The sequence below is a fragment of the Trachemys scripta genome, chromosome 1, assembly GCF_013100865.1.
Source record: "Trachemys scripta elegans isolate TJP31775 chromosome 1, CAS_Tse_1.0, whole genome shotgun sequence".
Lineage (NCBI taxonomy): Eukaryota > Metazoa > Chordata > Testudines > Emydidae > Trachemys > Trachemys scripta.
In genome coordinates this window covers 162,822,726-162,837,218 of record NC_048298.1, presented here as the reverse complement: position 1 = coordinate 162,837,218, position 14,493 = coordinate 162,822,726, and the positions used below count along the sequence as shown (strand labels likewise).

Here is a 14,493-nt window from a genome sequence, read left to right as displayed (position 1 = left end):
TGGTATCACAGGGGTCCCACATATACTGTTACTCTGTAAAAGTTACAATTCTCTCTGGTGATTGAATGTATGGGCTCAGGACAGGTAGAGAAGTGTTATTTTTAAAATACGGCATAAAAGCATATCAATGTACATTACACATGGTAGTGAAGGAAAAATAGAGGTCTAAATTCATTTTTTGGAATTCGCTTTAGGGGTCTGTAATGGTGACGTTAAACTGTACAAAGGCAGCTCGGAGGCCAACCTGGTCATATGAATATGGAGAGTAAACAGAAAGATGAGCTGAAGATTAACTTAAAAAATAAAAAAAGGAAGATATCTGTTGCACACTCAATGGCTGCTAAGAATCGTAGTCAGCAATCTCTAGCACAACTTGGTGGCTATACGGGACTCCGTGCAAAAAGGAGGTGGGTGGGGGCTTTTGAATCCAGGCCGCAAAGCATAGCCAGGATAGAGGGTATCTGGAGTTTTCTGAGGGTGAGGAGAAGCGCGAGCAGTGGAGAAAGGGTCACTTCACAGATGCAAGATGCTTCTCATGGAAGTCTAAAAATGGTTTACTTTTTGCTCCTGGGTTTGTCCTGCTCAACACCTTATTGTTCACTGTTTGTTCTTTTAAGCAGACAAAAAGGCAGATTCTTGTAGCAGGAGGTTTGATTTACTGACTGGATCACATTTGTATTCTGTTCAGGTCCAGGTACAAACAAGTTCCTATGTTGATTTCCCCCAAATTTTGGGATACTCCGGTTTTACTTGTCACACAGACCCAAAACAAATATAGCAAATTCATCATATAGGAAGGCAACTAGAAGGAGAACACAAATGAAGTCTCTGAAATATTTCTACCATACTTACAATCCGCTTCTCACCCATACGGACTCGGTGTAAAAGTGAAGGTCCTTGTTTAGAACAGAATTGACAGCTTCTTTGAAGTGCAACTCTCTGCCCTCGCAACGTTCCAGGGCAAACAGACTGATGGAAGGCTCAGCAAAAACCTAGGAGAGAGGTAGCTATAGTTACTCAAAACAGCCTAATTGCACCTTGTTGGCATGCTACCTAGGACCCTCATTTGTCTATTTCAGTTTTTAATCTCTCTGTGGTTCTGGTCTAATTTTAATGTGAACATTTACCAGTAATTTAGCTTTTTGATTTGGATAATAAACTTTCCTAGGAATTGATATTTGTCGAAGAAGCATGGTCTAATGGTTTGCCACCACAGTGTAGTGCCCATTGACATCAGTGGCTGTTGGTTGGACACTAATGACCAGATTTGCTAAGGTATTTAGGCTCCTAAAAATGCAGATAGGTGCCTAGTGGGACTTTCAAAAGCACATAAGCAGGTCAGGCATGCAACTTCCATTGATTTCAAGTAGGAAGTTAGGGGCTGAATATTCCTCTAGGTACCTACCTGAATCTTTAGTCACTTAAATACTGTTGAAAATCTGGCCCTAAATATTGAACAAAGAAATACACTGCAAAACTGTGGATATTTTTAATCAAGAATTTGAATTTTCCATTCAAAAAATCCAGAAAAAAAAATCAAGTAATTAGGAATCACTTAAATTCATATCTTTTCACCTAATGTTATTTTTAACTTATTTTGGTAACAATTCTTTTGGCACTATTGACTCTAGATAAAGATCATAACCGTTATTTGAAAATGAGGTACAAGGATGAAATCTGTAGAGCATACATAGTACTACTTCACAAATAAGGAAACTATATCTTCACTGCAAGAAAGACACATTTTTGCATCGAGTTAGACAACTCAATGCAAAATCCTAGTAGAAACCAGGGACTTTAGAATTTTTAGTTTGATATAGCTAGTCAAGGAAAACTCTAGGTCGGGGTATAGAGTTGACCTCACTAGCTACATCCAGGTAAAAATTACCTGTGCCTTCACCAGGATATACATAGAGATTGTTTTCTTGATGCAAAAACACACCCTTTTTTCCCCTCAGTGAAGACATGGCCTAAGAGTCAGAAGATGCACAAACCAAACACAAAAAATCTAACATTAATGTTTAAGCCCATGCAGTCATTAAGAGGATATAAACGTCATGAACCAAGGAGGTACAGTTATAAAGAGTTTCTAGTGACATGTATTTCACAAAGACCTTGATTGTGATTCATGAATTTGTCACTGACTCACTGCTCTTGTTATGCGACTGCTTGTTACACCTCCAGGAAACTGCTTCCCGCTGCTAACTAGTACCATGTAGCACTATTAGAGGTATTGCACATGATGAGAGAAAAGTTTGCCAAGCATCTTGAAAATGAGGAGAATCTATGTTACCCATCCTGAGATAACTTTGAAAGGGCTTTCAACTTGAACTCTCCAAAACACAAAATGAGATTCAAAGACATGATGTCCTTATTATGAAATGTCATTCATCTTCCTTTGCCGCCCTCCACTCCTCTGAAGAGGCAGGACAATTTATGTGGCGGGGGAGGGGCGGGGTAGAGGGGGGAGGGGAGGAATGTGCTTGATTTCAATGTTTCAATAGTTAATCTTAGGGCTAATGAAAGTGAAACTCATAGCAATAGACAGAACACAGGCAACTGCTGCTGAGGTTTCTCCAGCTAGCCACAAAGTCTGCAACAACCCTATTTTCTCAATTCCAAGTCTTTACCTGAAGAGAGACTGACAGCCATGCTAAACTCTGTCTGTCTAGATGAGGAACTGACAAGAAAAAAAGGCGCTTTTAAAAAAAGGAGTTAACATCATTTGAAACACCACTTAGTGTAGATGCAGTTTAATACTTAAAACCATGTTAGCTCATGGTGGTGTAACGTACAACATGACCAGCTAATATGATTTAAAAAATATTTTTGCTATATTCCTAGCTGTGCCTCCAATTTGAAAAAAATATTTTATTGCACCAGAGGCGTATGGAGGTCATAGAATGAACAACTAGCCTGGGGAACTCATTGCCCCAAGACAACACTGAGGCCAACAGCTTAGCAAGATTGAAAGAGGACTGGATGTTTATATGGATAACAAGGATATTCAGAGTTACAATATTAAAAAACTAAATTTATGGAAGGGATATGAAATCATGCTTCAGGGCATAAGTCAATCTTTAACTAATGGGGACTGGGAAGAAATTTGTCCTGTGGGCAAGTTATTCCACAACTCCCCATATCAGGGTTTTCTTTGAACTTTCTTCTGAAGTATCTGGTACCAGCCAATCAGAGCCAGGATACTGGACTAGATGGACCACTGGCATGATCATGTCTGTGTTAAGAGTCAAGGCAGGAAACTTGCTTGACAGTTGTTGGGAGCCGAAGTGGCTCCAACCCTCAAACAACTTTAGTAAAGGTATTCAAACGTGGCTGGCCTAAGAAAGCTCACCAGATATTCCGCAGTCCCAATCTACAAGTTTACACAGTGCATTCATTTAAGTTATTTATTAGCATTTATTAGCTGGCGAGCCATAGGAGAAAGCAAGACTCCATACCTTTCTAGTGGAACTCTAACATGGAATCAACCGATCTTGTTACAAAAATAAAGAGCAAAGAGGAAAAAAATTGTTGTCTTAAACAATGTGGCTCAATATTCTACAGCCACGTAAAGTGCAATGATTTGATCACATGCTTTACATCACTACACGCCAACGGCTGGCAGCAGCAATTTAGCCTTGCTTTTTCCCCCGATTTTGTTTTCACGGCTCCCATGGAAACTACCATAACAGATTAAAGTAGCTAGGTCTTGAGAGTAAGATACCAAACTAACAAAAGAAAAATCCAGTGCACCACCCTACTTTGTGAAATGCTGAGATGCATTTACATACCTGTGGGCCTACTCCAGCCAGCTTTACTCATACTGAGAAATACCTTACCTACGGAGTAATAATACCCAGCTTTTATATTGTGTCGTCATCCCTAGATCTCAGAGTGCTTTACAAAGGAAGGTGAATATCATTACCTCGGGTTTACAAATTAGGAGGCAGTGACCCAGTGTAACACAAGTTGGTAGCAAAGTGGAGAACAGAACCCCCAGGTTTCCTAACTCACAGTTCACTGAACCATGCTGTCCCCTGTGCGAGTTCAGTGACACTACTTCCACAGTAAAGGTCCTTTCTCCAACATGCGACAGGGTGACAGAATTGGGCCTTGGATGAAAAGTTCCTGGAATGGGCTGATACACAAGAAACCATGCATCTCACTGCTTCTCATGCCAGCTTTAAAAGGGGTACCTGAATAGCTGTTTCACATTCCTTTAAAATTGGTGAGAACATATGGGCCTCCCAATTGGCCATAAATGCTTTTTTATAATTCTAAAAATAAGGAGAGAAATCCCGGTCCTATTGAAGTCTGGGGGACTTTTGCCATTAACTTCAACAGAGCCAGGATTTCACTCCCAGTACATTTTGATGTTGCTAGGTTGACAGCCCATGAATGGGAAGTCCTTTCTTTATCCACTGATAAGACATAGCCAGAGCATCATCAGGGCAAGCTTCTCCACAGACCCGTGCCCATATGCCTGACCCCTCAGCAGAAGGCAGCAGAATAATGCAGTCTCCATTCTCAATTGATCCCTGGCCTTTCTGATAAGACTGCCAACAACGGTGCTGATTATGACGGTGATTTTTTTTTTTTTTTTTTTTTTTATGATGAGGACACCTCTGGACTGACACTGAACCCATTTCACAGGAGAGGCCATTAATGAAGGGTAGCTATGGTAGAGTCCTGAGAGTCCAGAGAAAAGTTGGTTGCAGGGAAGCAGCACTGCTCAGGATTCTCTCTTGTAACAGGTCAGTTCTTACACCAAATAAATGGTGAGTTTGGGGAGTGGGAGGAGAGACAATGTAGGAAAGGGGGAACACACAGAGGAAAACCCCAGTCTCCCCAACTCCCAAGAAAAAAGCCTGGACCACCTGGCTCCTCTCAAGAGTGTGTGTGTGGGGAAAGAGGGGGGCACTGGAGGAGAGGAGGTTGATGGTCATTGGATAGGGTCGCCATGTGTTCTGGCTGCTAAGCTGAACTCCCATTCCCTTGAGAGTTTTGCAAGCCGAGATATCCAAATTAAAGTCACCTACAATTCTCCAGGACGTGGAAATAACTGCCCCAGCACAGCTCAGGGCCGCTCTAAGAGTTCTCTCAGGAAAATATTTTGAAACATTGGCAACTATGGTATACTTGTAACCTTTGTAAAAAATCTTCCCTATTACAAGCATGAAGAAGTACTGAAGAATTCTTTTGAAGTGACCTTTGTATGTTAATGAAACCACCTTGCTCAAACAAAAATTAATACTGGGGAAAGCCTAATTTATGATGCAAGGAGTTAAAACACAGGGAGCGTTATGTGATTTATAGCATAGTCTTGTGAGAAAGGGAGGATACTTCTACATAGTAGTTCAGGAAGGAGTGTCCACAAGTAAAGAATATCTTTGTATTTAACTCTTTAGGCTAGCAGGTGCAAATACTCTGGTATTAATACATCAGATGGTGTGGGGGTGCTGCCAAACTCATTTCTCTCTCCACAGTAGTATTTCAGTTGCTGGATTAAGTCACTTATGCATTACCTTCAACTTCTACAAAGCTAACCTCTCACACAGTTTCTCTCACCTCACTGAGCCCTATTCACAAACCATCTCACCTTCATTTAACAGATCTAAACCACTCTATCAAAGGAATTTTATATTTTACCAATGCAAAAAGCACATACTAAATCTCATACTAAAAAGAAAGACTAAAACAAGATCTACTTCCTTCAAACTGCTTTTGTTTCCATTTTCACTTTTAAGTGCCCATACCATGAAAACCAAATTCAAAACCAACCAACCTCAACAGGAAGAGACAGACCCGCATAAGTTAAGTAAAGTTGCTACATAAAATAGCTTCAAGACACCATACACACAAACACATTGCTATAATAAAATAAAAAATATAAATACATTGTCCTTTTGGAAGTACAGATAATCTTTCATGACAAATTTCATGAAAATGTTATTAATAAACTTGATTTGAGACGGTGTCACCAAAAATGTTTCCTTCTCTCACTTCACTGCAACCTCCAAAATGAAAATTACATACATTTTCATAAGAAAGAGTCCTATCCCAATGAAGTCAACAGAAGGTTTCTCATCAACTTCAGTGGGTTTTGGACTCGGGCCTAATTGCCTTCCCTGTTATGAAAACTTGTGGTAGGTTTTTCCCCACTTCGTTTGCACTGAATTATCTGCTGAATAAATGGAATATATCAAGGATCAAGTGGATATTAAATGTTTGTAGTACCGCATGCATGGACTCAGGGGGAGGGGTTGTGGGTGTCTGGCCCCACAGCTGAGCTCGGGGAGGTGGGGGGGGAAGGAAGGGCAAAGAAACAAACTGGATTGTCATAGGGGTTTTCTTTAACTCCCTACTCCTGGGGGAATTTTTGTGTGTCTATATTGTTAGACATACTTGCTGACAGGTATTTTGAAACTGGTATGATTATGTAGTGTTATTTTGACAAAAAATTTGCAGAATTTTAAAATATTGTGTGCAGAATTTTTATGTTCTCTCATTTTTATTAGTTCACAGTACTGTACAAAGTGAGCCACTGTTGTGGGCTGTCTATTGACAGAGTTAGGACTGTTGGGATCTATTCCTGACTCAGGAACTGACTCCCAGGGTTAACATGGGCAAGTCACTCATCCGCTCTGTGTCTTGGTTTTATGTATCTGGATTATGGGTCTAAATGCCTACCACAACATCCTTTATTTAAAAAAAAAAATCTGTAAATTTCTTTGAGGTCCTTGGATGAGAAGGGTTATTAGTCTGAATGCTGCCATTGCAACCACCCAGAGGCTTTTTAATAGCAGCTGTGATGGAGCAGTCACAGCTTCTAGGAGTACTACTGTGCTGTATTTCTATGAAATACTTTACTTTGCTGGAATGACATATTTACATTGATATCCTTCCCCACTCAAACCAGAACATTAAGAAAAATTTAGTGGGCACTTGCGTGCAGAAGCTGCACTTTTTACAGCAGTAGAAGCAGCTCATGGTATCACAAATTTATATTTCAAGTAAAATCTAGACTAGTTCCTTGCTGTTGCAGGGCTCTGGTTTCCCTTCCCATGATGCTCAGCGAGCACAGGAGAGTAGGGTTACCATTTCTCCGGATTCTCCCGGACATGTCCGGCTTTTTGAGTTTAAAAATAGCATCCGGGGGGGGGGGGGGAATTTGTAAATGTCCGGATTTCCCCCCTATGCAGAGCGCGGCACAGCTGACAGTGCAGCCAGCCGGATCGAGCCACTCGCACGGGGCTCCGGCAGCCAGAGCCCCTCCTCTGCTTCCCCCCTTCTCTTCCCTGCAGCTTCAGATCACTCCCTTCCTCTCTCTCTCTCCCTCCCTCCTGCTCCCTGCATTCGCAGATCGCCGGCCATTTCACGGCCATTTCACATCGGGCCTCCAGCAGTCTGGAGCTCCTCCCCCTGCTCCCCCTCCCCCTGCTGCCCAGCGCGCCGCTCCGCAGCACTCTGCGAGGGCGGGAACCGGGCTATGCGCTCCATGGGGGAGCGCGGCAGCATGTCGGGCTTCGCCTGGAGCCCGACACGCTGTTGTGAGCAGCACGGTAAGGGGGTGAGGGGATCGGAAAAGGGGCAGGGGGGTTCTGGAGGGGGGCAGTCAAGAGACAGGGAGCAGGGGGAGGGTTGGATGGGGGCTGTCAAGGGGCAGGAGTGTGGATAAGGTTTTGGGCAGTCAGGGGACAGGTAGGGGGTAGGGTCCTAGGGGGGCAGTTAGGATGGGGGGGGTCTCAGGAGGGGCAGTCAGGCGACAAGGAGCAGGGGGGCTGGGAGTTCTGGGGGCGCTGTCAGGGGGCAGGGGTGGGGAGAGGGATCGGAGCAGTCAGGGGTCAGGGAGCTGGGGGGTTTAGATGGGTCGGGAGTTCTGGGGAGGGGGTCTGTCAAGGGGTGGGGAGTGGTTGGATGGGGTGTGGGAGTCCTGGGGATCTGTCAGGGGGTGGGGGTGTGGATAAGGTTTTGGGCAGTCAGGGGACAGGTAGGGGGTAGGGTCCTAGGGGGACAGTTAGGATGAGGGGGCTCAGGAGGGGGCAGTCAGGGGACAAGGAGCGGGGGGGGGGTTTGGAGGTTCTGAGGGGGGCAGTCAGGGGGCGGGAAGTGGGAGGGGCGGGGCTAGGGCGGGGCTCCCACCATCCTCTTTTTTGATTGTTGAAATATGGTAACCCTACAGGAGAGATTACCAAGCTATAGATAGGCTTGTGCCCAATGGCCTATAGATTACACTCTTATTACCTTAGACATTCCCAGGAGGCCAGATTCCTTCAGCCTGAGTTGAGGGAAGTGGAAAGCAGAGTACAAAAAAGGTAAGGCCTAAATGAAACCTTTAATTTGTGGAGGGAGGGGGGAAGAGAAAGGGAGCAAGCCAGTCAGGGAAAGAGGCTCCTGTAACCAAAAGGAACCATTCCTTCCCTTCCTCTCCTACTCTCCGAGGTCAGGAGACAAAATCTGATCAATCACCAGAAGACAGGAGATAGGGAGAGAGATTCGAATTTTTCCGTTCAATTTAGGGCATTTTAAAACCATTTCAAGAATGTTTTTAGTTCTCAGACAATATATCTGCTCATCCAGTCCAGCTTTGAACAGAAATAGACACATGCTCCCCCTCCATGCTTGAGGATTAGAGTAGTGCAACGAGAAGGTGTTAAGACTCTGCCATAATGTTTGACTTGGTGACACTACCACAAATGATACCAAGGTTTGGGAATCATGTCAGGATTCATCATGGAGGCAACATGCTTGGGCCAGCCCACATGTTGCTTGGAAAAAGTGAATACCCCCCATATATATATGAACTTACAATAAATTTTGCTCTGCTACTTCCCAGCCAATCATCATCATGATCATAATAGTGACCTTTGTTCTGAAAGACATGCTCATTCAGAGATACTAGTACAGAAACACGAACCAACCAAAGTGGAGCCACGTTCACTTAAATTCCACGGGAGAAACAGAAAAATATATTTGCCAGACTTAAATCAGGAAAACCATCAGGCAGAGAAATTATTTTCAAGCTCCTAATAACACATCCAAGTATATCTGGCAGCCTATCTTGAACAGCCATAAGTCAGAACAAAATTCAGTAGATATAAAGTACTAATCAAAGCCTGTTCTTCTCTCCCAGTTCAGTAGCCTATTGACATCAACAAATCATTGCCTCGGTCAGACTGTCCTCACACAAGTCACAGTCTTAGAGATGATGTATTTCCAAGCTGCTCCCAGAGACTAACTCATATCATGACAGCGTGATCATTACCACACCACATCACAAAACTGTATGCCCACATCACAACATTGCTATGCTGAGTTAAAAAAGGCCCATGATATGATGGAACATTGCAACGTCTGATATTTTGGGACCCGCTGCACGTTTCAGGCTCACCACCAAAATGGTTGGATGACCCTGGAAATCTTGTGACAAGTAGCAACACTACAAAAACCACACACACTGTTACAAACTGTAGGTGGGGATTGTTAAACCTGAATATATACTTAGCAAGATGCTCATTTCCAGCTCTCAGTAGCTATCTCTTCAATTGGAGTTGTATACTGGGACAAGATGGAAGTGTGTCAGGAATCAAGTGGGAGACAGAGAACTCTGAATGTCAGATGCCCAGGCTAGCAATTATGCAGCTGTAAATGACCCAGCACTGCTCATAAGTCTATCTAGATGTCTCTAGAGTCTGCAACCTTTGTACCCGTTGTTCTCACGGTCATCACAAACTCAACTGTGTATATTTCTAATAATCAAATCCGCCATTGCTATTAACTGTCTCTTCCTAACAACAGTGGTCCCCTCCCCCAGAGAGATATCCTCAGTGCAAGAGGATACCATGATATCATCTGGAAGGAGGGTCCCAACTATGGGATTATTTTCCTCTGCTCCGGCTCAGTGTTCTCCTTCCTCAATACTTTCATCCTCTTCAAAAGCACAGAGGCTGTCGGACTGCAGGATGGGACTGTGTCCCGGAAAGTCTCATTTATGTATTTCTCTGTCTCCCTTAGTTCCTCCCGTTCAGCCACTCTGGTCTCAAGAGCTGGTACTCTGTCTCTGAGGGCCATGAGTTGCTTGCACCGAATGCATACATGCCACCTGCTCACAAGCATGTTCACGATTATGTACATGCTGCGTTCAGTGCAAAAAACTGGGTAGCCCCCACTTTGCTGCTGGACTTCTGCCCACATGATATTTATTATTGCAGGGTTTTGTTTGTTCTTTGTTTGTATGTGGTTATTTTTCTTTGGGAGATGTTATTGGCCTAAGTTTAGAGAATGTTTATTAGGTGTATCTGGCTCTCTCACTCCCTCTCAAAACTCCCCTGTTCGCTAGCTCCTGTCCTGTTCGCTAACTACTGTGGTTGCTTAGGAGCAGGCTTTTTAAACCCCTGTTTTCACTGAGTTAGCCCCATCCCCTCATCAAGGGATTCTAAAGGGACTAGGGATGAAGTCCAAGGTCTAGATCCTCAGCTGGTGGAAACTAGTGTAGCTTCCCTGAAGTCACTGCAGCCAGGATCATTTACACCAGCCAGGATCTGGTCCAACGCTTCAATCAGTCAAATACCCTTGCCGCCCTTACCCTCCACCCCATCAAATTTTTTTTTTAAACTTGTTTGTGGCTAGAAAAAGGATTTTGACATTTTTAATAAATATCACCAACTCGTAAACTTTTAAAATGTGGTTTTAAAAGGTTTTATCTGTTGAGATGTTTTAATATTGTATACTGAATCTGCAGCAGAAATATAAACCTTTATTCTGGATGGCAAAATGTAGTAGTATTAACAAGTGACACATAATTTGATGCCCATTTAGAAAAGGCAAATCTTACACTTCTGTAAAATATTCCCCTAAAATTATGGCTAGCAAATTTATCATCATGCTAGCAGCTTTATGCATTGTAATGTAGCTTACAGGTTCTTTTGTGCAGAGTATTTTTGTTAAAATCTGAATTTCTGCTGGGAAAGCAACTGTAAAGGGAACCCCATAATGAGACAGAAGTACAATATTCCATTTGTATAAACCTACACCTTACTATCTTGCTGGGATGCTCTATAAGGACCATTGAAAAAGCAAACATGAATTCAGCTCATACAAAAACAGAGTTACGTTCTGGGGGGAGGGGTGGAAGAGAGAGAGAGAGAGAGAGAGAGAGAGAAAATCCACAAGCCTAAAAACCAATTTTAAGATTTCTCCTGAGCCTCACACTCTGTTCTTTACTACAATCACTGCTGTATACGACCAGGTAGGGCAAGAGTTCTATAATAGAATTCTTTCTATAAAACTCTTACATATTCCACAGGCTTGAAGGATTTGAGTATAGCTGTTGGACAGCCACAGGAAGTGAGGTCAGTGTAGAGGCCTTCTTCCAGCACACAATGATTCTCAGCAATTTCCCCTTGGTAAAACAGGAGCCAACTGAAAGAACAAACATAACAAAGAAATGTAACTGATGCAGTCAGTTATTAACAAGTTCTCTCAAGATCAAATATTTTCTAGGGGAATGAGAAACAAAACAAGGTTTGTTTGTTTTTTAAAGTGGTATTATAAAAAAAGTGAAACCAAAGATTGATTCGATTTTCTGCTTCTGCTGCTCTTCCACATGGTATACAAATCTCAACCTGGACTTTAACTGGGGTTAATGGAATGCAGCTAGATTTACTCTATTGAGTCCCTGAAATTTTGAACAAGTCATAAAGGCAGATTCAAATCACAGCAATTGTGTGATTTTCCCATAGAAAAGCAAAAAGCATTAAGTTCCCTTCCATCAGAAAGAAGAGAGTTATCAAAATAGGTTGCAAGAGAGTAGGTATAGGACGATATGGAGCGTGATGATAATGCACTGGATACGTTTGATTATTTGAAATTTAATGACTGTTAAAAAGTGCTCTCTAACTACTTTAAATGGTGATGGGTAAAACAACACACTTACCATCCCCGAAGAACCTTAAAAGAACATGGTATGAATGATGTAAAATCAGAAACTTCTGCTGTGAAATCTACACATGCTCCTTGGAAATGTGTGTTACTGAAAGCTTTGAGCTACAAGAACAACAACAATAAAAATATGATGACTAGAAAGCAAATGTACTCATCATCATCACTATAAGTAGACCAAGCTGCAGGAACAGGGAAATATCAATACAATTTACAGAAGTACTAATGCAAATCTAATGGACTCCCAAGAGAAGAAATGTCTTACATTTCTACAGCGCCTTTCCTCTTGAAAGATCCCAAAGCGTTTTATGAACTATGGGCAGATTCTCCAGTCCTTAACGGAGGCAGATCTCCTACTGATATCAATGGCAGTGGTAGCAAGTATATATTCATTTTATGGTAACAGGAGTGTTTCCAGAGAAAGCACAATGATAGGACTGAAAAATCTGGCCTTATATATACAGCACCACTCAGATGTAGCCAGATTTTGGGTACAGGTCAGCAACCAATTGGAGCACAACAAGAAGGGGAAAGGAAATACTGGTGTAAAGATACCAAGGCAGAACATTAAAAAAAAGTGCCCCGGAATCTTCTGTGATCACACTGAGCAGAGAGGACATCTTATTTAAAAAGCTTGCACGAGAATTTCTGGTAGGACTCGCTATGTCAGGAGTGTCTGAATTCCAACCCAACCAAGTTTGCACACACAGATATCCTTCGCAAAGAGTTTTGGAGCCATTTAGAACTACATCCTGCCCAGGAAGTGTGTGTCGATCTCTCCATCAACAGGGAGTGCTGCTTTAAAAGAAGTTAAAAACAAAATCTACAGCAGAATACAGCCAATGGTCTACAATGTGGGGAAGAAGCTAAGAATTCTGTGCCCCTCAGGTACTATTTGTTCCTGGATAATGGGTCACTTTAGGTGGCCACTGATGTGCTGAAATCTATTGAGCAAGAGCAATACAACTAAAAATTAAGGAAAAAGGATGAAGAAATCTGCTTTGCATTTCTACCATTGTTTTTGACAAAAGGGTTCAGATGTCATTTAGTCATGTACTTTATTCTCTTAACCCACTGCAGGATCGCTCCCCATAATGTATTTTCTAATGCTATGCCTAATCTCCTGGTAAACGCATGACACAATGGTTTCTGCGATTAGAACCTTGACCCCATGATACGCAGAGCGCCACTTGCAAGGTTCTGAACACTCAAGTACCACTGCAATCAGTGGGAGTTGAAGGCACCTTGTAGGATCAGGCAGTATACTTTTCCAGCTACTACTGTAGGCCTTAGTAATATGAGGCTGAAGAGAGAATTTGTTAGGGACCCAATAATCCATTAGAAAAGTACTACTCGGAGTGTCTTACTGAATGGCTTGAATACATACAAATAGGCAAATAGTGGATTATTTGTTGTGCAGTGCCATTCAAAATTGGACATTTACCATCTGAATTAGTTGAATTTACCATGGTATTTCCCATTTTAAGATTAGGGAATCCTTGGTAAACACTGACCACTGATTTTTAATGGAACCCGGCATACACGTGTGAAATCTGACCGCTACTCTAAAAACTTTGTTTCCAGAGTGCTAGTGCCATTTTATAATACACTTGAATCACATACTCCAGAAGGACTCTCAGTCTTCAGATATATCCAAGTTGTTTTGTAGATTGCCTCTAGGAATGCCTTAATTAAGAGAGGGTGCAATGGATGGTACATACTATCAGGTGATGTGACCAACTTTTATCAGGTGTTATGAAAATTGCCTGGTATTTCAAAGACTGAGGGAAGCTCCTTATTTCTTATTTTATAACTGACTTCTGGTGCCACAAAAACACTTGTTTAATTTCCTCTATAAGGGAGAATTTCACTCCAGTACACAGGCTCTAAGCAGGGGCCTCTATACCACTTCACCCTCCAACAGATACGTGGAGCAGAGAGCCCTGCATGGCCTCTCTGTACTGCGGCGAATTTCACACTAAAATTTGACACAGCATTCTGTAACACAGAAGAAAAATGTTGTTGCCAGTGCTCCTCCCTCACTCGTGCCCCAAAGTGGCCCCCCTCTCCCTGCCAAAGAAAAAAAATCCAATCTACAGAGACTGAGAAAAAGCCAAAACCACATATTAGAAAATGGTTTTATGGAAAAACAGTCTCTTAAAAACAAAACAAAACACTAATATATTTCCTGTTACAAAGAACAAGAAGGGCTTAATCTTGCCCTTACGTGACACACAACTGTGAATTGAATAAGACAAGCCAGCTACATGGGCTGAATACACTGTTGGATACATTTGAAACTGCATTATTGAGCATAACATTGATATTTAGGCTACACTTACATTGTGCTTTTCATCCATAGATCTCAAAACACTTTACAGAGGAAAGTAACTATCATTTTCTCCATTTTTACCAATGCAGAAAACTGAAGCACAAAGATGAAGTGATTTGCCCATGGTCAAACAGCAGCGCAGTGACAGAGTCAGGAACAGAACTCAGGTCTCCAAGTTCCTAGTTTGGTGCCTGACACTCCCTCCGTACAGCCTGTGCCCC

At 42.4% G+C, this 14,493-nt stretch overlaps 1 protein-coding gene across 2 annotated transcripts in view; it reads right to left on the bottom strand.

Moving 5' to 3' along the window:
- The window catches only part of CRYBG3 (crystallin beta-gamma domain containing 3), a 136,569-nt gene that overhangs the window by 15,869 nt on the left and 106,207 nt on the right, over positions 1-14,493 (bottom strand). For both annotated transcript variants that reach the window (XM_034791429.1, XM_034791436.1), the window contains 3 exons: positions 11,936-12,045; positions 11,295-11,421; positions 853-992 (listed from right to left, as the gene is read on the bottom strand). In XM_034791429.1, the coding sequence (XP_034647320.1) occupies positions 853-992; positions 11,295-11,421; positions 11,936-12,045 (377 nt within the window). The remainder of the gene's footprint in view (positions 1-852; positions 993-11,294; positions 11,422-11,935; positions 12,046-14,493) is intronic.